The following is a 22,809-nucleotide window of genomic DNA, read 5'->3' on the forward strand; positions in this document are numbered from 1 at the left end:
CTACTGCAATACTTAAAACATGTCCTGTCAGTATGTGCTAATGAAATTAATAAGTTAATATTTGAAAAATTTGTATCTAATAGGAAAGGTGGTGTCACTTCATTTTACATTGAAGAAATTAAATGAAATCAATGTATCCATGCTGGTGTTAGTTCCCAGTGCTCCTGTGTGTAAGGTAAAACATTTATGTACATATGTGATCATATAGCCTGGAGGTATCTTTTTCTTTATTTTAATGTCCAAATATCTTACCATGAAATAAATCTCTACTTGCCTAAAAGGCTGAGCAGTATTAGACCATTTCTCCATTATTAGAGGTTTATATCTGACTTGTCCGAAGAGATTATATGACCTGTTTCTGAGATTTGGGGTTGGAGTGCCTGTTTATCTTTGTGTTAACCACTCCTTTTGACAGTTTATTGGGGATAGGCAAGAGAGGAAGTTAAAGGGAACTATGTGTGCAGTATTTGTACAGAGCTATACCATGGAACAAGTCCTTGGACCTCAGAATCAGAGCAGCTGTTTAGCACGTGTAAAACATCGAGCAAATGATTCATTCTTTTTGTATATCAGTTTCCTCATTAAAGTGGGGATAATAATATATGCTTTGAGTGTTATTAAACGAGATGACTAAAACATTTACAGCAGTGCCTGACGCAAATTAAATGCTTGAGATATGATTACTGTTAAGTTATTATTTGTGAGGCAGATTGTATGGTACAGGGTAAATGTTCTGAATTTCTCAAGTAAGAATGTCTGTATTCAATTCTCATACATATCCCAGTCCAACTGTTGATATTTCCTCTTCCCTGTACCTTTGATTTATTGATCTGTGAGTGAAGTTAGATTTGAAAACTTATTTTCCCCTAATCTCTATTTTCAATATTTTTACACAACTTCAGGCAAAAAATGGGATCCAAGAAATGGAATGTTGTTCTCTAGAATCTGACTGGATCTATTTTCATCCTGATGCTTCTGGTAGAATAATACATGTCGGCCCAAATCAGGTCAAGTGAGTATTTTTATTCATTACTCTAAAGTGAAAGGTGGCTTTTAGAAGCATTTATTGGCATGTTTATTTTTGCCAGCCAACTGTTGACTCAATTATAGAAATCATTACCTTGTTATACGTTGTTTCCTCAGAGACTGGCATCTAGAAAACTATTCTTTCAGCCTCATCATTACTCTTTGTAGACATTAAATTTAAATAAATTCTTTGATGGATGATATATGGGTAAAAGGAAATTCAGATTGGCTTGTCCTCATCATGTTTTGATTCTCCAGAATTAAGGAGAGAAGTGGTTTGTCTTTGTTCTAAAAGACGGCTTTAGAACAGGAGTTGTTTGAAGTAAACCTTGTTTTGCTTTGTTGACGCACATCTTGCATACAGTTGACCTTCCCTTCCTTGAAACATTCTTCATTTGGCTTCCCTGACACCAGTTATGAATATTTTCCTCCTTAATACCCTTTTATGTTCTTTCTCTTCTACCCAGACTTTAATCATTGGATGTCCTCGGGATTTAGACCCTATTTTCTTCTCACTCTTCATTCCCTTTCTACATGATTCTGTTTATTGATTCTTCTTATTCCCTTGGCTTCATAAATCACATATACACCAAAACTCCAAAATTTATCCTAGCCGAAACCTCTCATCTACACTCATGCCAGAAATCTGGAATGATTCTGAGCACTTTGTTATACTTTTTGTCTTTCATCCATACATATACATATATACTCTTGTGCATTTTCTCTCTCACACACACACACCCACAGATCCCTTGAGTCCTTCTTTTTCCCTTTTTTTTTTTTTTGTTGTTGTTGTTGTTACTCAATATTTCTTAAATCAGCCTCTTTCTGCCCTTGGCCTGTTACCATGTTGGTCAGACCATTGCCATCACTAGCCTGGACAATAGTAATAGCCTACTTACAGGACTCCCAAGAATCCATTTTTGTACTCATTAAGTCTTTTTTTCTTCTCAGCAATAAGAGTGATTTTTAGAACTATTAACAAGCACAAAAACCTAAACAAGTGGATTCTGCTTTAACCTTTTTATGGTTTCTTGTTCCTGAGATAAAGATCATCATACACTTAGCTTGATCTGAAAGACCCTCCTCCCACTCAGTTTATTTCAGTCATGCTATCTTTTCAGACAGTCAGGGACCTCTTTCCTCCATTTGGAGTGTGTTTCCCCTTCCTTTTCTCTTAATCTTAATCAGTCCCTGTTAATCGCTGTTCTCTTAATCCATGTTCTCCTGATTTCTATTCATATTTTGTCCCCAGCTTAAATATCCCCTTTTAACAGAGTCCTTCCCTGATACCCCTCATTAGATTAGCTCCCCCATCTTCTTTTTTTTTTTTAAAGATTTTATTTACTTATTTGACAGAGATCACAAGTAGGCAGAGAGGCAGGCAGAGAGAGAGAGAGAGGAGGAAGCAGGCTCCCTGCAGAGCAGAGAGCCCAACGTGGGGCTAGATCCCAGGACCCGGGATCATGAACTGAGCCAAAGGCAGAGGCTTTAACCCACTGAGCCACCGAGGCGCCCCCATCTTATTTTCATACCAGCCACTGTGTTACCTTCCTCTAACACAACAATTTTAATTAATTATTTATTTGATTATCTGTTTAAATATCTAGCTTTGGAGTCATCAGCTCTATAATAACAGGGAAAGAGTCTGTTTTGCTGACTATAACCCCAGCACTGAGCATAGCACTTAGTAGCACAGAGTAGGTACTAGTAAATTGGTTGAATAAGAAAGACATTATCTGCCTTCTCTATTCCTTATGTTTCATTTTAATTAGTTTACTTCTCTGGAAAGAAGATAAAAAAGATAAAGGGACTTAATTAAATAAGATTATGAACTTTTCTAAAAAGTCTTAAAAACTGTAGTTCAGCTTTAATAAAGCTTGGATTTTAATGCTTATTGCCTACTCATGTTTTCTTTTTTCTTTCTTTCTTTCTTTTTTTTTTTTTTTTTTTTTTAAGAGAGAGAGGAAGGGATGGGCAAAGGGAGAGTGAGATCTTAAGCAGGGTCCACTCCCAGTGTGGAGCCTGATGCAGGGCTTGATCTCATAACTGTGAGATCATAGCGTGAGCCGAAATCAAGCGTCAGATGCTTAACTGACTGAGTCACCCAGGTGTCCCATAAGCCATTTTTTTAAAGATTTTATTTATTTATTTGACAGAGAGAGAGAGAGATCACAAGGAAGCAGAGAGCCAGGCAGGGCAGGGGGAGGCGGGGAGCAGGCCCCCTGCTGAGCAAAGAGCCTGACGTGGGGCTTGATCCCAGGACTCCGAGATCATGACCTGAGTCGAAGGCAGAGGCTTAACCCACTGAGCCACCCAGGCGCCCCACATAACCCACCTTTTTTAATAGTAGTTTGAGCTTAAGAAAATAAGGTCCAAATATACTGCGCCCTTTTGCCAGGTTCTAGAGGATAGGCACTTTTATACATTGGCATGAATTAAGATAACACATTGAGTAATTTAAAATCTAATCTGATTTCTTTGCCCCTGGCAAACTCGAAGACTTCTGGCTCTTCCTAGCTAGGGTATCTACTCCTCCCTGCTATTCTCTTTACCTGTGTCTGAGACTTTAAGCTTTGGGAACATTGTGCTTTTGAAGCTTGTTAATGCTGTGAACAGATTTGTGTGGGCAGTGAACAAATTATTTTCTTTTCTCTTCCTTAGTAAGCTTGATTCATTAAACCATTTGTACTCAGAAAACCCAAATCTTTAAATATAATCCTACAATAAAAGTATTAAGTAAATTGGAGTTTTTAAATATTACTCTTTTATGAAAACTCTTAGTTTAGGTTCAGTTGCTTCCAGTCTGCCTTTTAGTTAACTCTGAGTGTTGTTCATTGATATCTCATTCTATCTTCAGAAGTAGAAAATGCCAACATCTACTCTAATGCCACCATTAAAGCTGAAACCTTAAAGGCCTATTGCAGGATGACAAAGATGAGGTCCTTTAGGGGAACTTTCATTAAGCCAGCTTGGAAGATGGCCTAAACTTGAGGAAGTGGCTTCATTATCTACATCAGGAATACCTATTGTCACAGGTTTTTCTGTTTAACAAAATTTGAATTTGAAGTTTATAGACACTAAAGTGATCAGACATTACTAATTCAGATTCCACAGGAGGAAACAAGAACTAACAGTTTTTCCTGTAATTTACATTTGCTGAGTTTCATTTCAGTAGTTCAACTTGGGTATTCTGATGATCTGTTGAGGTCTTTTTTTCCCTTTTCAGAGTTCTAAAGCTAAATGAAGTAGAAAATAATAGTGCCCAGCATCAGATCTCTGAAGATTTTGTCATTTTGGCCAACAGGGAGAAGAACAAAGTAAGCCAGGAGTACTTTAAAATTCTTTGTGTATCACTGTCTTTCTGTTTGAGAATATAGTATATAAATGTGTTTGTCTTTTAGTGTGCTGAAAAGAACAGCACAATAAAAATCTGGGTTTTTTGTCTGTGCGGGTAGCTGGTCTCAGCCCTGTGCACAACTGAGAATTGAAAAGAGCTGATTATATTGAGCTTAACTTTTGCTAATATCTGTTCCCTTTCTGAATTTCTCTTTAGATTTTTATTGATGAATTTTTAACCTTTGGGTTTAATTTATTGTGCAAACATACAGTAGGTTGGGGTACATAAGAATCTTTAAAAATCACATGCCATGCTTTAACTCCAAATAGTTCTTTCCCTTTAGTGTGCAGATTAAGAACATGAAGAGAATTATGCAGAGAGAAATTTCCAAAAGCAGATCCAGTGTAGCATTGCTGTACTTATACTAAAGCAAAAATCAGAAGGGCGAGTGTATTTATTGTTTGTCTATTTTGGTATTTTATCCATTAATTTATTACGGTTAAGTATTTTTGCTAATTGGAAGATCAGAAATTTGATCTAGAATTTTCTCAGTAGAGGAAAGAATTGTGGATGTTGGATAAGGGTTAGTTGTTTAATGAAATTTGGTACAGTTTTGCTATTTATTGCACATAAAAGGACTCATCGTATCTTTTTATTTCTCTCCATGTGATAGAATGAAAACTTACCCACTGTTACAGCTTCTGGACGGGTGGTGAAAAAAAATTTTAACCTTTTGGATGATGACCCAGAACAAGAGGTATTACTTTAGCCAGAGATAACAAACCAAATTAGTGTGTACTAGCCCTGTGATTTTTAAATGATGCTTTCCAGACTCTGGGATAGGGGTTGGGGGTGAGTAGTTCCATGCAGACTTCATTGGTAGGATTGTGCATGGTATTTCAACCAGTGCATCCCCATCACCCTGTCTTCTCATACTGGAATTATTCATAAGATTATGTTTGCAAAAAGGTTCTTAGGACTGAAATAATTTGAAAAAACTACTACTAGCTTATTGTTTTGTTAATGTGCACATTTATAGGGAAATTTCTTAATAGAAAATACCTGAATCACATCCTGATGACTTTATGACTTTTGCTTTATTTTTTACTTACAAGACATGGATGTGTTTGTTAATGATCGTGGGCCAGGGAAGAAGTGTGTGAGGGTGTGATAAATTCAGTCAGCCTCAAGCCTGAACTTGACATTGCCAGTCACTGAGCTATTACATTTTTATCCTTTTCTTTTAAAGAGGAATTGAAAGTTCTTACAAAATCAACTGATAGTGATCATGCTTCAAATATATAACGATTTCATGAATTCTGATCTGTTTGGAGCAGAACACTATTTGCTTGTGTGACCGTTTCTAGGTAGAAACATTAGAGTAGGCTTCTAAGGATAGTTTTTGAAACTTTTTAAAAAAGGTTGGAGGTGGCGCACCTGGGTGGCTCAGTGGGTTAAAGCCTCTGCCTTTGGCTCAGGTCATGATTCCAGAGTCCAAGGATCAAGCCCCGCATCTGGCTCTCTGCTCAGCAGGGAGCCTACTTCCCGTCTCTCTCTATCTCTCTCTGCCTGCCTCTCTGCCTACTTGTGATCTCTGTCTGATAAATAAATAAAATAAATAAATAAAATCTTTAAAATCTTTAAATAAATAAATAAAAAGTAAAAAGGTTGGAGGTGACTCAGTATGTTGCTACTCTCAAAAAGAAATATATATACATACATTTGTGAATTATATAATGTATTATATATGTACATATTTTATAAAATATGTCATGTAAAATATATAATATAAAAAATATAAAATAAATACATGTATATTTTTTGGACCATAGAAATCTATTGAGAACAAAGCAGAAAGCTCCCTGTAGATAAACCATATTCAAGAAGGACATACTAAAATTTCTAAAAGATAGCAAAAAATAATTAACAAGGAGAAGGTGGTAGTGAAGAGAGATATACTCTACATCAAGAGATTAGAAAACAAAAATGTTTAGCCTGTAAAAGAGAAGCTGAAAGAAGTTGGGACTCAAGACTATTAAAATCACTAGACCCAGGCAAGAAGTCTACTCTTTGAAGTTTGACCAAAGTAATATTAGGGCAAAAAAGTAAATAGAAAGGAACCATGTGTAATAAATCTCTGTAAATTTTTATATCATGGGTAGTAAAGGCAGAAAATATAAATAGATGAAAAAGAAGTTTGACCAAATGTGGGTGAAGGTTTAGTATGTGGTGGTTCAAAGAAACTTGTACCTGCCAAAATGTCCCTTCCTGTGGTCCATCCCTGGATGGCTGCCATGGATCTGCTTCCCCTGTGAGGCTGCTAGAGTCCCAGGTTTACTTCCTTAAACAGAGTTTGAGGTTAGATTTTTTTCTTCCTTAAGACTTTACCATCATGAATCATTTCCAGCTAACATCTCTCATCCCAGTTCTATTCTGTGGGTTGGATTTCAGTTCCCAAATAATATTCTCCCTCAAATATAAGTGGCCATTTTTGCTTTCTTTTTTCTTTTTTTTTTTTTTTGAAGATTTTATTTATTTATTTGACAGACAAAGTGAAAGAGGGAACACAAGCAGGGGGAGGGGCAGAAAGAGAGAAAGAAGCAGGCTCCCTGTGGAGCAAGGAGCCTTATACGGAGCCCAATGCGGGACTCAATGCAGGACTCCATCCCAGGACTCTGGGATCATGCCCTGAGCCAAAGGCAGACGCTTAACAACTGAGCCACACAGGTGCCCCATCATTTTTGGTTTCTTTAGGAAACCAAAAAACGTTGAAAGGAGGAAAAAAAAGAAGATGGCAAATAGAGTCATAAATAGTATGTGATAGGCTATCAGTTCTTCTTAAAATGACTTGTGTTTTTCTGAGGAAAGATCCTTCTGACAAAGTGGGTCATTTTTAGGTTTCAGAACTGAACTTCATATTTTTTTTTCTGAACTTCATATATTTAGTCCTCTCTGGAAGCTAGTGAACACACATGTCAGAGGCAGCAGTTGAATACCTCTTTGAATTTGGAGAAGTTCTAGTTTGCTGTCATAATAGAGAATTTCCGTAACACTTTGGCTGAGAGCTACATAGACTTTGTTCTATTAAAATCTGTAGGATACTGCTGCAGTCTTCAGAATCTTGGGACTTTACTAGGCATAAAAGTAGAGATCTGTTTCTCCTTATGCTCTGACCCATTCATTCCTCTTTCTGCATTTTAAAAATAAATAATAGAATAGTTAAACTACAAATAGAAATAATCCTAACTGGATAACTGGATTTTACCCCTCTTTTCCTCTGTCTTATCCATCTATTCACTGAGACTTTTAAAATTGTGGACTATGAAGATGAGCTGGATTTGCTTTCCGTGGTAGCTGTTACCCAAATAGACGCTGAAGGAAAAGCTCACCTGGATTTCCACTGTAATGAATATGGAACTTTACTTAAAAGCATTCCACTAGTGGAGTCATGGGATGTGGTGAGTAGAGTCCATGGAATGCAAAATTGTAAGGATTTTCTTTGTAGGTGACATTTATTGGAACAGATGTTACTGTGTTCTTGTCAGTCCATGGTCACCTGTACCAGTGACCACATCAAAGAGGATATCATCCTGCAGGACAAAATGAGTACTTCTTAAGCCTTCCTTTCCTAGGAATTAGAGGATGCCTCCTTTCTAGAGGGCTTAAAGATAAAATTTTATGTTTTATTCTGAGACATGCTGTCTATTTCCTTACCATAGTCTTTGGTTTTCTCACATTTTATAAGTTTGGTAGCATTTTTAAAAATAGAAGTATACTGTATTGAATGCCCCCAGTTACTTAATAGAGATGATATCTAAACATGTAGGGTTTGCAGGCACTCTTGGACATATTCGTCTACTTTTTTGATTATTACAGAGCCACTATTATTTTAATCTAGTCTTTTGTTTTATCGGTGGAGTACCTAGGAGGTTTAGCAACTTGACCACTGTCACACAGTGAAATAACAATATAGGCAAGAGGGACGCCTTGGTGGCTCAGTTGGTTGGACGACTGCCTTCGGCTCAGGGCGTGATCCTGGAGTCCCGGGATCGAGTCCCACATCGGGCTCCCAGCTCCATGGGGAGTCTGCTTCGCTCTCTGACCTTCTCCTCGCTCATGCTCTCTCTCACTGTCTCTCTCTCTCAAATAAATAAATAAAATCTTTAAAAAAAAAAAAAAATGTAGGCAAGAGAATCTGGGTGTTCAGATTCCTATGACCCAGCGCTCTTTCCATTTTCAATGTTTTATATCATACTTTTCTTATAAATAATCTGCATATTCATAAATAATGAAAATAAACGATTTCTAGGAATTGTTTTGTTACCAAGTGTATTATTGAAGAGCCCGAGCATAGGTGCCATGACATAGTGATATAATTGCGAACTTGGTTGTTTGAAGAGGAGATTTCATTTCACTGTGTTTTCATTACAGACATACAGCCATGAAGTCTACTTTGACAGAGACTTGGTACTACACATAGAACAGAAACCAAGCAGGGTCTTCAGCTGCTATGTTTACCAGATGGTATGTGACCCTGGTGAAGAAGAAACAACAAACAGAAGTTGTGAAAAAGAGTGAGATAATTTTAAATTTTGAGATATAACTTATGAGAACTTTAGCCACATAACCCCAGCAGCTATGTTCAGTCCTCCTTTTTGTTATCTGCATAGCAAGTTCTCTAGTATTTTCTAGAAAAGGTCTTGTGTTGTCTTCAGATGACTGTGACTTCTTTTTTAAATTCTTGCCATACAAGGGGGTGGTAAGGAGCATTTTAGAGCTTTTCACTGGTGGTGGCGCAAATATTAAGTGTTGGGGAGCACAAAATACAAGTTAATTTCAGTTGTTGGGAGAGGGTTATTGATGGAGAAGTATTTAACATGGTTCTTAAAGGATGGTATGGAATTTTGATAGGTAAGACTAGACAGGAGAGACAGACAGACGTAGAAGATACAGAAAGAAATTCTCTAACCTCTACGCCAAACTTTGCCTAAGGGTGAGAAAGGAGATCTGTAATGTGAAAGAATACTTTTGAGCCATAAATATATCATCACATTTTAAAAATAATATATATGTATATGTATGTTTTATATTTATATATAGCATTAGGAATTGGCTCTAGTTCCCAGATTATCTTTTATTCCATGATTTTATTTTCTTGGCTTGGTGTTCCCATTGATTATTTTTCTATCATAGACTAATGTAAAAGATTCCAAGAAAAGAAATTTTTTTCTGACGTATAGCCTGTTCAGCTCTTAATACATCTAAGAATGTTGTACTCATCTCACCATTCTATTTATTTGGTGAGTTTTCCAATTCTGCTTATAGGCAGTATTTTCATACCTATGCAATAAGATAAAGGTATCCTGGATCCCACCAGTTCTGCTCCTTGTAGAAGAGTAGATAAAGTCTCAATTCCTACTAGCTTGGGGATTGACTGATTAGCTAGAAAAGGCTTTTGGCTCTATCTTAGTTGTGAAATGAGTATTTTTTTTCTTCTTTGTTAGGACAAATCTAAATTTAATCCTTGAACTCAGATAATCGTTCTACAGATTGTTAAATAAAAGCAACCTAAGGGAGAAAATTGTTTCTTTTTGCTTCCTGTTTGAGAAATCCAGTTGCTGCAATCCACATGTTCAGCACATTTCTGATTCAGTCTCAAAAGAATAGTAAAAATAGAAGGGGAGGAAACAGAGTAAAAATCATTGCTGATTCAAATTTAAGATTAAATTCAGGATTTTAGCTTAGATAATTTACATTAAAATTCAGTGTTGGGGGTGGCTCAGTTAGTTAAGTGTACCAACTCTTGATCTCAGCTCAGGTCTTGATCTCAGGGTCATGAATTCAAGCCCCGCATTGGGGTAAGATAAAAGAAAAAATTTAAATCCTTCCGTTTTTCCTTCGGCTTTGGCTTCATCCCATGTTAAGAATGATGTGAATCTTCCCTTTTCTGCCCTTGAATTTTGCAGATAAATTTCAAACTTATTAGAATCAACAGGGCTGAAGAGAAAATGTGTTAACCTATTCCAGACATCAAGAAATTAGTAGCACAGTCCTTAAATTTAAAAAGAAATAAAGGGAGCAAACCTAAAACTGTCTTTTGTGCAGTAGAAAAGAAGATTGCTGACATTTTAGAGTAAGAGAAAATATTTATATGTGGGCTAAAGAGAAATCTTTCTGAATCTGATCCAAAGTTTTGGGAAAGCAGAAGTGATTACCTCATGAGCAAGATAATAACTATCTTCATGTATTAAATTCTATACTTTCATATCTACTAATTGAAAAATCTACTCTTGTTTTCTGTACCTTTAATAGTACTATTTAATATAATGTTTGAAGCTTTCAGAGCCTTTTAGAGACATGTTTGTGGTTACAGCAGTTGAATAGGTATGATGTGCTGGCTATTGCCCCAAACTCCCAACTGGACACTAACTGTATCTAAACAGTCATACCCAGTGAATTTACACCTTGAAAAACAAGTTCTGGATAAGAGGTAATAGATAATAAATACCAAAGAAAAGAAAGAAACCAGTGTTATATGGGTTTCAAAGAGATGCAGTGCTATATAAAAGCCGAAGGCCTGCTCTTCAAGAATGTTTCAGAAAAGGATGTCCTAAGACTTCAATCCTGTCTGGTTTTTTAAAGAAGGAGCTTGTTGAGTTTCCCCTTCTCCTTTAAGTCATTATCTTCTTTTGATGAAATCATAGGAACTCATCGGCTCAGAAAGGCATCTGAGAACTAGCTGAGATTCTTAGCTGCTTTTTAGGCTGGGCAGGTATGAGTGGGTGGGTAGAATATTTCAAGGCTAGGTATGAACTGACCGCTAAAAAACTCCTAATGTTTCATTACTGCCAAAATCAAACCAGACCAGGATCCACATGCCCTATGAACCAGGCAGGAAATGTACCTGAGGTGAAAGTCCATAGGGAGTTGTGGGGAGTGTAACAAGCAGAAGGGTCATGCCCCAAGTAAGAGGACAGGCTGCTCCTACATAGTTTTAGCCAACCGTAACAGTATGTGGGAATGTGGGCTACATGATTGTTAACAGGATGGTTGATAAAAAGATGCCAAAAGGTAGAAGATTCTAAAGAAAGTGGGAAGTGTATGGATAACACACACAACAGGAGACAGTACAGCATGCTTCCCAAACAAGCTTCCCAGCTTCCCATAGGGCTACTGCAGCTGCTCATTCATTGCAGGCATGACACTGCAATTTTCTGGGGTGGAGGAAAGTGGCAGTTAATATTCTCCTGGCCCCACCTTAATCCCCATTGTCTGCCTGACTGTTTGAGTCTTTAACTGTGTGCCCACCTTCTTAACAAGCACTAGTGATAAGCATAAAACATTATGGATAACGTTTCTGAGTGTTTAATGCAAAACCGAGGGAAGCAGTATAGCTTCTTTCAACAAGTCTAAACAATATGCTGATAAGTGTATTTCTGCATTTCACTACTTTCAATTCTGTATCCTCGCCGTATCAGTGCAGCAGGGATATCGTTCTTTGACTTTCTAAAACATTTCTCACAATTTGAGGGGTTTGAATTACCTAGTGAGGAGAAGATGTTCTATTTAAACAAATTAAGGTACTCCACATTCTTCCACCAATTGAATGTTTTGTTTTTTGTACGTACTTTTAAAAAAAATGATAACTTAAATATATTGAGTGCTTTCTATCTACCAATCACTGTGATACATGTAAAATGAATTGGCTCACTCAACATTCAGAATAATCATATGAAGTACAAACTACCATTATCCTTCCACAGTTTGTAAATGAGGAAAGTGAGTCTTATAGAAGTTGATTTGCTCAAGGTCCTACAACTAGTAAGTACAGAGTTAGGAAACATCCAGGTTTGTTTGACATATTCTTATGCCGGATTTCCTCCAGAGCTCTCAAAAACAAATGATGTTATTTTATCTCATATATAGCATACTAACAATGATAATACTAGGTATAGGAAAATGCTTAGTAAATGTTTTTTAAATGATTAGATATCCAAATTTTGGACAAAGTTTGAATGAGATACAGTTGGCCTATTCACATATATTACCTGATATAAAAGATGATTCTGTTCAGTGGTTAAAAGTATTTAAAAAAAAATACAAAATCTGGTACTCTCATCCTATTTGTGGATGATAATAAACATCAGTATTAGTAATTACTCTTTAGGTAACTTGGCTTCCTTTTTAATAATTTTTATAGTTTCTTACCTTTCTTACCATGTTTATGTATGTTATCTAACTTAGAATTTCAATTTCAGGGAAAATTCTGGGGCTAATTTCTGGTCCCTGTGTTGCTATAGAACCTACCTCTGTCTTACAGAAGGAATAATTTATAACAGGCATAGAATATATATTAGAAAAATAAGACCAACTGAGGGCTCTTCTCCATCATTTTAATATGAAAATTTTCAAACATACAGCAAAGTTGATGGAATTTTACAGTAAATACCCAATTGCCAACTTCATGGATCCTAAATTTTACATCTATATTTTATTACTCATCTATCCATGTTACTTTTATGATGCATTTCAAAGTAAATTGCAGACATCAGTATACTTCCCCCAAATACTTCAGCATGCATATAAGTAAGTAGAGTTTAATGTTTGGTTTTTAAATTTTTTGATGTACACTTAACATGCAGTGAAATGCACAAATGTTAAATATAAACTTGCTGAGATTTTGCAAATGCATTCATCTCTGTAACCCAAACCCTTTTCAAAATTTCAAACACAGTAGTCATTCCAGAGAGTTTCCTCATGTTCCTTCCCAGTCAATTCCCACCCCACCTATCACCTGTTTCGATTATTTTGCCTCACAGATTAAATTTACCCATTCTAAAACTTGATATGAATGAATTCATACAAAGCATAACGCTTCCTTGGTCAGCATGTTTTTGAGGTTAATTCATGTCGCATGTACCAGTGACTCATTCCTTTTTATTGCTGAGTAGTCTTCTGTATGAATGTCAGTTTGTTTTTTCCATTTTCCTGTTGATGGACACCTGGGCTGTTTCTGCTTTTTCTTTTTCTTTTGCTATTATGAATAAAGTGCTCTGAACATGTATACACTTTTTGTGAACATATGTCTTTATTCCTCTTGGGTAAACATCTAAGGATGGAATTGTTGGGTCCTAGGGTGGGTGTATGTTTAGTTTAATAAGCAACTGTCAGACCTTTTTTCCAAAGGATTGTACCATTTTACATGCCTGCAGCAAGGTATGAAATTTCCAGTTGCTCCACATTTTCTCCAGTACTTGTGGTTGTTAGTCTTTTTTATCTTAGCATTTATGGTGGGTGTAAAATGTTTCCTAGTTGTTACTTAAATTGTACTTGCCCCTAGCAGCCCTCCCAGCAGGTTACCCTCTTTTTATTTTTTAACCTCATCTCCATCAGGAACTGCTGAAAACATTCTTTCTTTGTGATAATAATCAAGATAATGTAGAACTCAGCAAAGCAGAGGATGCAGTGTCACCAAAGAACCCTGTCTCCTTTTGTGGAGACTCACAGAGAACAAACCCAGGTTGCTAATGGTACATTAGACCGTTCCACATGACTACTGGAGCTGGACAGGATGACACCAAAGCAGAGGCTCCATAAAACATTGTAATAATAGCAGAAAATGACCTTTTCCTGTAAAGAATAGGAGTTCATGTTATTTGTAAATGACATGAATTTTTTTTAAAGATTTATTTATTTCAGAGAGAGAGAGCATGTGTGTGCACCCACTCAACAGGGGGTGGGTGGGGAGAGAGGGAGAGAATCCTCAAGCAGACTCCCCACTGAGTGCAGAGACATGGGCTCAGTCCCAGGACCCTGAGATCATGACCTGAGCTGAAACCAAGAGCCAGATACTTAACTGACTGAGCCACCTAGGTACCCCAATGAAATGAATTTTTGCTATGATATGAAACCATATTAATATTAAAACAAACTTTATTATTTTTCCAATAACTATATTGGATCTCAATATGGTTTTAATTTATATTTCCTTATTAACTAATGATGATAAGCACATTTGTGTGTGTTTATATACCATGCGTAAACTTAATTATTTTATTTTTAAGTTGTAAAAACTGTGTTCATCCTACAAAAAATATGTGCTGTGTTCTGGGGGGATTGGGGAACTGTAACACAGGCCTCCTCTGAACTGGTAATGTATAAATTTAAATTTTTTTAACAGATTTTTTTGAGGTATAATGGACATAAAATAAACTGCACATATTTAAATTGCACAATTTAATAAGTTTTGACATGTATACACACATGAAACCATCACCACAATCAAGATACTAAACATGTCCATCACCCCGAAAAGCTTATTCTTGGTTCTCTGTAATACCCCTTGCTTCTCTTTCCTGTCTTCCCAAAGTAGCCACTAATCTATTTCTGTTGCTTTAGATTAGTTTGCATTTTCTAGAATTTTATATAAATGGAGTCACACAGGAAGTACTCTTTTTTTTTCCTGGCTTCTTTCACTCCATATAGCTATCTTCAGGTCCGTCTGTAGTATATGTATCATAGCTCATTCCTTTTTTTTTTTTTTTTTTTAAGATTTTATTTATTTATTTGACAGAGAGAGATCACAAGTAGGCAGAGAGGCAGGCAGAGAGAGAGAGAGGAAGAAGCAGGCTCCCTGCTGAGCAGAGAGCCCGACGCGGGACTCGATCCCAGGACCCTGAGATCATGACCTGAGCTGAAGGCAGCGGCTTAACCCACTGAGCCACCCAGGCGCCCAGCTCATTCCTTTTTATTGCTTAATAGTACTTCACTGTGTGGTTATAACACAGAATTCATTTAGACATTTACCTGCTGCTGTACATTTAGGTAGTTTCCAATTTTTGGCTACTACAAACATGCAGTAGGAATTCTTTCTATGGACATATGCTTTATTCCTGTTGGGAAATACCAAGTAGGTAATGGCTGGATTGTATGTTAGAAATATGCTTAACTTTTTCGTTAAGCTGTTGTTTAAGATTGGATATCCAATCTTACTGTTTAAAATTGTTTTTTATTGTTGTTTAAGATTTTATTGTTTAAGATTTTATTTATTTATTTATTTATTTATTTGAGAGAGAAAGAGTGTGTGTGTGAGCAGGGGAAGGGTCAGGAGAAGGAGAGGCAGAGAGCCTGAAGCAGACTCCGAGATGAGCAGGGAGACTGATGCAGGGCTCAATCCCGTGACCCATGAGATCATGACCTAAACCAAAACCAAAAGTCAGACACTTAACACCCAGGCACACCTATGCTTAAGACACTAACAAACTGTTTTTTCCAATATGGCTGTGCCTTTTTATATGCCCATCACCCCATCATCGGTATATGAGAATTCCAGGTGCCCCATATCCTTGCTAACCCTTGTTATGGTCAGTGTTAATTTTAGACATTTAGTTTAGGTTTTACATTTAGACCTATAATCTATTTTTTGTTTATTTTTGTATATGGTGTAAGATGGATCAAAGTTCTTTTTTTTCTCTATGGATATCCAATGCATAAAGGATGGCATTCCGTCTTTCACCAAGTATGATATTAACTATAGATTGTTCATAGATGCTTCTTATCAATTTGAAGAAGTTCCCTATTATTACTAGTTTTCTGATGTTTTATTGGATATAGATGTTGGAGTCTGTCAGATAATCATTCTGCATCTCTTGAGATGATCATACAGTTTTTAGTCTGTTAATATGGTAAGTTACATTGATTTTTTTTAATGTTAAGCCATTCTTGAGTTCTTGGGATAAATCCACTTGATACCTCTAAATTTCTTTTTCTTTTTCTTTTTCTTTTTTTTTAAGATTTTATTTATCCACTTAACAGAGAGAGCGCACAAGCAGGGGGAATAGCACACGGAGAGGGAGAAGTAGGCTTCCCCACTGAGCAAGGACCCTGATGCGGGGCTTAATCCCAGGACCCCAGGATCATGACCTGAGCCAAAGGCAGACACTTAACAGCTGAGCCACCCAGGCGCCCCTCTAAGTTTTTAATCAATCATATTTTAAGTCAGATAGTTTCTGCATTTCCACCTTCTCACATGTGTCATTTCCACAATAGTGAATTCATAAATTTTACCATTACATTTGTATTATGGTACAAATTAATCATTTCAAGTTCATTACATTTAGATAACTTTCTTCCTTTACAAATGATTGCCAGACATTTTTGGACCTTTTGCCAAATATTTCATTCCCATATAAACAGAATTTAGCAAGTTAGGGCTTACAACCTTGGAGAAGCTCTGGGCATATTGCCAGCCTCTCCCGGTCTTATCACAGTCCAGAGAGTTCATATACTAAATAAAATTACATCTGAAGTAGAAAAGTCAGTTTACAGCTGCTGTAACACCAGTGAGTGCTTTGAACCCATTTTAGTTCAATACACTTTGAAACCGTGAATTGCTGTGGAAGTGATGACGCTGAATAACTAAATTCATAAAGATGACAACCAGTGAAATGGGTCATGGTGGGACACTCTACCTGCTCAGGTAATATGTATCCATAAACTGATCTCCCAAATGAAATTTTCAAAAGAAAATGAGTTATTCACCAAAAAATTATTAATTCTTTTCTCCAGTAAAAGTTTTAAGGCTCAATTAAAGATTTTTAATTTTCTTTTAGGAGGGCATCTGCTCAAGTAGATAATCATTTCTGAAGCCTATTGTGAACCCCCTTTTCTCTTTGAAAAATCACAGGCTCCAAGGGCACAGCTTTTTGAGGTTTATCTGTTAAGAGTAACAAGACTGGTTAAAATATGTTTAAAGAATTATAGTTTAAAAACCATTCTAACATTTAATTTTCCTGTCTGTAATCTGTCTTTCTATAGAGAGCAAAGTCAGAGTAAAGCATTTCCAGCTCCAACCTCTCCCACATCTAAAACCACAGTTTTTGTGTTTTTTTTTTAAAAAGATTTTATTTATTTATTTGACAGAGAACACAAGTAGCAGAGAGGCAGGCAGAGAGAGAGAGAGAAGCAGGCTCTGCACTTAGCAGAGAGCCCGATGCGGGGCTCGATCCCAGGGTCCTGGGATCATGACCTGGGCCAAAGGCAGAGACTTTAACCCGCTGAGCCACCCAGGCGCCCCTAAAACCACAGTTTTGACACAGTATCTGCTTGAAGATATGCTGACTTACACTGTATGGTGAACTTAAAGAGGTCCTTGAGACCACTACCACATCTAATACACAGTCCCAGACGTCACTTTTCTAGAGTGTGTCTTGGTTTCCCTTACCAGCTGGACTCCTGATCCAATGGCTTCCATTTCAATTTTTGCCAGGAAGTCTTGGTTGCTTCTGCCACTTTGGCTAGAGTTAGAGTGCTCTTACATTTTTTGTGCATATCCAGACACTTTAAAAAAAAAATTTAAATTCAAGTTAGCAAACACATAGTGCATTATTAATTTGGGGGTGCAATTTAGCGATTCATCAGTTGCATATAACACCCAGTGCTCATGACATCAAGTGCCCTCCGTAATGCCCATCACCCTATTAACCCATCCCCCTGCCCCTGTCTCCTCCAGCGACCTTCAATTCATTTTCTATAATTAAGAGTCTCTTATGATTTATCTCCCTCTGTGTTTTTATTTTATTTTTCCTTCCCTTCCCTTACGTTCATGAGTTTTCATTTCTCAAATTTCACATATGAGTGAAATCATATGGTATTTGTCTTTCTCTGACTGACTTATTTTGCTTAGTATAACACACTCTAGTTCCATCCATGTCATTGCAAATGGCTGGATTTCGTTCTTTTTGTTGGCTCAATAATATCCCATTTTGTGTGTGTGTTCCATATTTGCTCTTTTGCATATATTTGCTCATATATGCTCTTTCCATATTTCGGCTATTGTGGATACTGCTGCTGTAAATATTGGGGTGCAGGTGCCCCTTTTAATCATTATTTTTTATCCTTTAGTTAAGTACAATTGCTGGGTCATAGAGTGGTTCTATTTTTAACTTTTTGAGGAAACTCCATACTGTTTACCAGAGTGGCTGTACCAGTTTACATTCCTACCAACAGTATAGGGAGGTTCCCCTTTCTTCACATCCTCACCAACATCTGTTCTTTCCTGAGTTGTTACTTTTAGTCATTCTGATCTTTGTGAGGTGGTATCTCATTGTGGTTTTGATTTGTATTTCCCTGATGCTGAGTGATGTTGAGCATTTTTTCATGTGTCTGTTGGCCATTTGTATGTCTTCTCTGGAGAAATGTCTGTTCATGCCTTCTGCCCATTTCTTGACTGGGTTTTTTTTTTTTTTTTTTTTTTTTAGGTGTTGAGTTTGATAAGTTCTTAATAGGGATTGGATGCTAGTCCTCTATCTCATAAGACATTTGCAAATATATTCTCTAATTCTGTAGGTTGCCTTTTAGTCTTGTTGATTGTTTCCTTTGCTGTGCAAAAGCTTTTTATCTTGATAAAGTCCCAATAGTTCATTTTTTACTTTTGTTTTCTTTGCCTCTGGCCCTAGCAAGATGTTGCTGTGGCTAAGGTCAAAGGGTTTGCTGCCTGTGTTCTCCTCTAGGATTTGGATGTATTCCTGTTTCAATTTAGGTCTTTCATTCATTTTCAGTCTAGTTTTGTGTATGGTGTAAGAAAGTGGTCCTGTTTCATTCTTATTCGTGTGGCTGTCCAGTTTTCCCAACACCATTTGTTGAGGAGATAGTCTTCTCTCCACTGGCCATTCTTTCCTGCTTTGTCAAAGATTGGTTGGAAAGAGTTAAGGGTCCATTTCTGGGTTCTCTGTTCTGTTCCATTGATCTATATGTCTTTTTTGTGCCAGTGCCATACTGTTTTGATGATTATGGCTTTGTGATATATAGATTGAAGTCTACAACTATGATGCCTCCAGGTTTGGTTTTCTTTTTCAACATTTCTTTAGCTATTTGGGGTCTTTTTTGGTTCCATACAAATTTTAGAATTGTTTGTTCCAGCTCTGTGGAAAATGCTGATGTTATTTTGATAGGGATTGCACCAAATGTGTAGATTGCTTTCAGTAATACAGACATTTTCACAATATTTATTCTTCTAATCCATGAGCATGGAATGTTTTTCCATGTCATTGTATCTTCCTCAGTTTCTTTCATAAATGTTCTATAGTTTTCAGAGTATAGGTCTTTTACTACTTTGGTTAGGTTTATTCCTAAGTCTGTTATAGGTTTTGGTGCAATTGTAAATAGGACTGATTTCCTTAATTTCTCTTTTTGCTGGTTCGTTATTGGTGTATAGAAATGTAACAGACTTCTGTGCATCAATTTTATATCCTTGTGACTTTGCTGAATTCCTGTATCAGTTCTAGCAATTTTCTGGGGAGTCTTTTGGCTTTTCTACATAGAGTATCATGTCATATACAGACACTTCTGAGAGTAACAGCAAATATTACTAATCATTATACTGGGACCACTAAGTGCAACTAAATGCTTAATCTGATGGACCAGCCTCTAAGAAGCCACATAAACTACATCTCAGAGCAGTATGGCAGGGACAGGTTAGGGAGAAAGGGGGAATAATTTATCCCCAGGTCTAATCTGTCACTTCAAAGATTCAAACATAACTCAATTTCCAAATTGCACAAGGCAGAATTCACTTTGATATCAATGGGTAGGAAGCAAGGGGAACTCAGCAACATGACATGAATTGAGGTCCTAGTGTTGCCAGGTTGTGTGGGCATGAGGTTTGCCGAGTCACAGAGAACAGTGTTGGTAGCAGTGGCTGGATCAAGAGAGGGGTAAGGCCAAGAGAATCTGAATTTGTATAGGATGTCTAATAAAAGGGAGAATTGGCAAAAAGCTGGAAGGAATTAGATTTTTTCCTATGTGTCTGAGTTCTGGTCTGCTTTGTGTCCAGGGAGTGTGGCTTATGCCAGAAAGATGGCACAAACTCAGACCTAAAGAAAAATCAACAAACTCAGACCTAAAGAAAAATGCCTTGGCCTTATATCAAAGGTAGTTAAATGAAGGTACCCTTCTGTTTTAAGTTGGAATAAAATGTTTACAGATTATATATATATTTATATATTTATATTTATATAATATATAATTATATATTTCCCTTGGTTAGTCTCATATGTATATTATATATATTATATATAATATATATTTATATATTTATACAGTGGTTTCCTTTCTAATTAACTGTTCAAATTAACTGTCCAGCCTTCTTCAATAACATCAGATAACTGACTTCTTTATTTTTAATAAGGAAATATTTTATATATACATATATATATAATATCGTAGTTTTAATAAGTTAATAAATAACTTAACCCACTGAGCCACCCAGGCTCCCCAATTTATTTATTTATTAATCTGGTTTCTCTTCCTTCTTGTGTCAATCTTGGACAATTGGGTCTTGCTAAAAATCTATCCCTTTCATCAAATTTTCAAAGCTATAATCCTGAAGTTGTTTATACTAGCTTTTTGACTTTATTTATTTATTTGAAAGAGAGAGTGAGAGAGAGCATGAGCAGGGGAGAGGGGGAGAAGCAGACTCTCCTGCTGAGCAGGGGGCCCAATGCAAAGCTCGATCCCAGGACTGGAATCATGACCTGAGCCAAAGACAGTAACTTAACCAACTGAGCCACCCAGGCACCCCCCCACTTTTGACATCTTTTAACAGGCACCCCACCCCCACTTTTGACATCTTTTAACAGCTAAAGGACTTGCAATAATGGTAGACAGTTGGAAAGCCCCTGAAAGCTCAGTTCACAGTTGACCCAAGTGTTCTCTTTTTCCCTTGGTTAGTCTCATAGGACATTTATTATGCTCTTTAGGCTTTGGAAACTGGGGGTACCTGGGCTGCTCAGATGGTTAAGTAGCTGCCTTCGGCACCAGTCATGATCTCAATGTCCTGGTATTGGCCCTGCATCAGGCTCCCTCCTCTGCTTCTCCCTCTCCTGCTCACCCTGCTTGTGCTCTCTCACTTTCTCTCTCAAATAAATAAATAAAATCTTTAAACAAACAGAAAAGAAACCGTCTTTCAACTGTGTTGATTTTCTCCATCATATGTACTTTTCTAATTTCATGAGATAGACATTTAGACCATTTGGTTTTCAGTTTTCCTTCTTTTCTGATCTATGCACTTTATATACTAAAAATTTCCCTCTCAGCATGGCTTTTACTATTATCTCACAAGTTGTGGCAGGATGTATTTTTAATATTAATCAGTCTAAAATATATCCTGATATTCTTAATGATTTCTTCTTTGTACAATGGACTCTTTAAAAGTGTATTTCTTAATTTACAAAAAACTGAATTTTCAGCTTTATAATCTTGTTATTCCTAGCTTGATTCTACTGTAGTCAGAAAATATACTCAGTATTATTTCAGTTCTTTGAAATTTGTTGAGAGTTGCTTTGTCATCCAGCATTTGGTCCATTTTGCTTAATTTGCATATGCATTTGAAAATTTCTACTTTTCCTCAAATTTGCTTGTTCATTTCTGGTATTCCCCTGGGGCTTGTTTATCTTGGTGATGGTTTCCTTTATTTCCTCTTTAAAAAAACTAAACTGTGAGGGGCACCTCGGTGGCTCAGTGGGTTAAAGCCTCTGCCTTCGGCTCAGGTTATGATCCCAGGGTCCTGGGATTGAGCCCCACATCAGGCTCTCTGCTTGGTGGGGAGCCTGCTTCCCCCTCTCTTTCTACCTGCCTCTCTGCCTACTTGTGATCTCTCTCTCTCTTTCTCTCTCTCTGTCAAATAAATAAATAAAATCTTTTAAAAAATAAATAACTAACTAAACTGTGAAATACAACATGCATCCTGGAAAAAGCATAATTCAGAAAATAGCCACAAAACAAATAACCACGCAACTCACCCTCCAGGTCAAGACATAAAGTAGTATCAGCATTCTAGAAGCCATATATATATGCCTTTATGATTATAGTTTTATCCCCCCTCTAAGATATTACCTTTATCCTGATTTTTGGTAATTTTCCTGTTTTTCTTCATAAATGTACTACTTCTATATGTATATGTAAACCAAAGGGTTTATTTTTGCCTTTTTATGAACTTTAAATATATAACTACATTGTATGTATTGTTTTGTGTCCTGCTTTTTTACTCAACATTAGGTACATAAGGTTCATTTATGTTGCTTTATGTATCTCTAGCTACTGTGTAACATTCAGTTGTATAAATATAACAACACCACCCTGAATACTCTTGTACATACATCTATATGCACATATGTGTGTATTTCTCTAAGGTATCTAAAATTCTTGGATCAGGGTGTGTGTGTGTGTTCAACTTTATTGGATGCCACACAGTTTTTCAGAAAGATTATGCTAGTTTATGATCCCACCAGCAGTGTTTGAGGGTGACTATTGATCCATTTTCTCCCCAAAACTTAATATTATCAGACTTTTAATTTTCTTCCAATCTGATAGTTGTATATCCCATTGTAGTTTTAATTTGTACTTCCCTAATTACTAAAGGAGAGCTTCTTTTTGTCTGTTTATTG

General features: G+C 36.6%; 1 protein-coding gene across 3 annotated transcripts in view; it reads left to right on the top strand.

Annotated features, from left to right (window-relative positions):
• Positions 1–13,367, top strand: part of DCAF17 (DDB1 and CUL4 associated factor 17) — a 41,564-nt gene extending 28,197 nt beyond the window's left edge. For 2 of the 3 annotated variants that reach the window (XM_044242316.1, XM_044242317.1), the window contains 5 exons: positions 903–1,012; positions 4,256–4,346; positions 5,040–5,123; positions 7,669–7,824; positions 8,798–13,367. In XM_044242316.1, coding sequence (XP_044098251.1) covers positions 903–1,012; positions 4,256–4,346; positions 5,040–5,123; positions 7,669–7,824; positions 8,798–8,944 — 588 coding nt within the window. In that variant the 3' untranslated portion in view covers positions 8,945–13,367. The remainder of the gene's footprint in view (positions 1–902; positions 1,013–4,255; positions 4,347–5,039; positions 5,124–7,668; positions 7,825–8,797) is intronic. The other variant, XM_044242318.1, reaches the window with a different exon arrangement.
• The last annotated feature ends 9,442 nt before the right edge of the window (positions 13,368–22,809 follow it).

This window comes from Neovison vison, chromosome 3 (genome assembly GCF_020171115.1).
Source record: "Neovison vison isolate M4711 chromosome 3, ASM_NN_V1, whole genome shotgun sequence".
Taxonomy (NCBI): Eukaryota; Metazoa; Chordata; class Mammalia; order Carnivora; family Mustelidae; genus Neogale; species Neogale vison.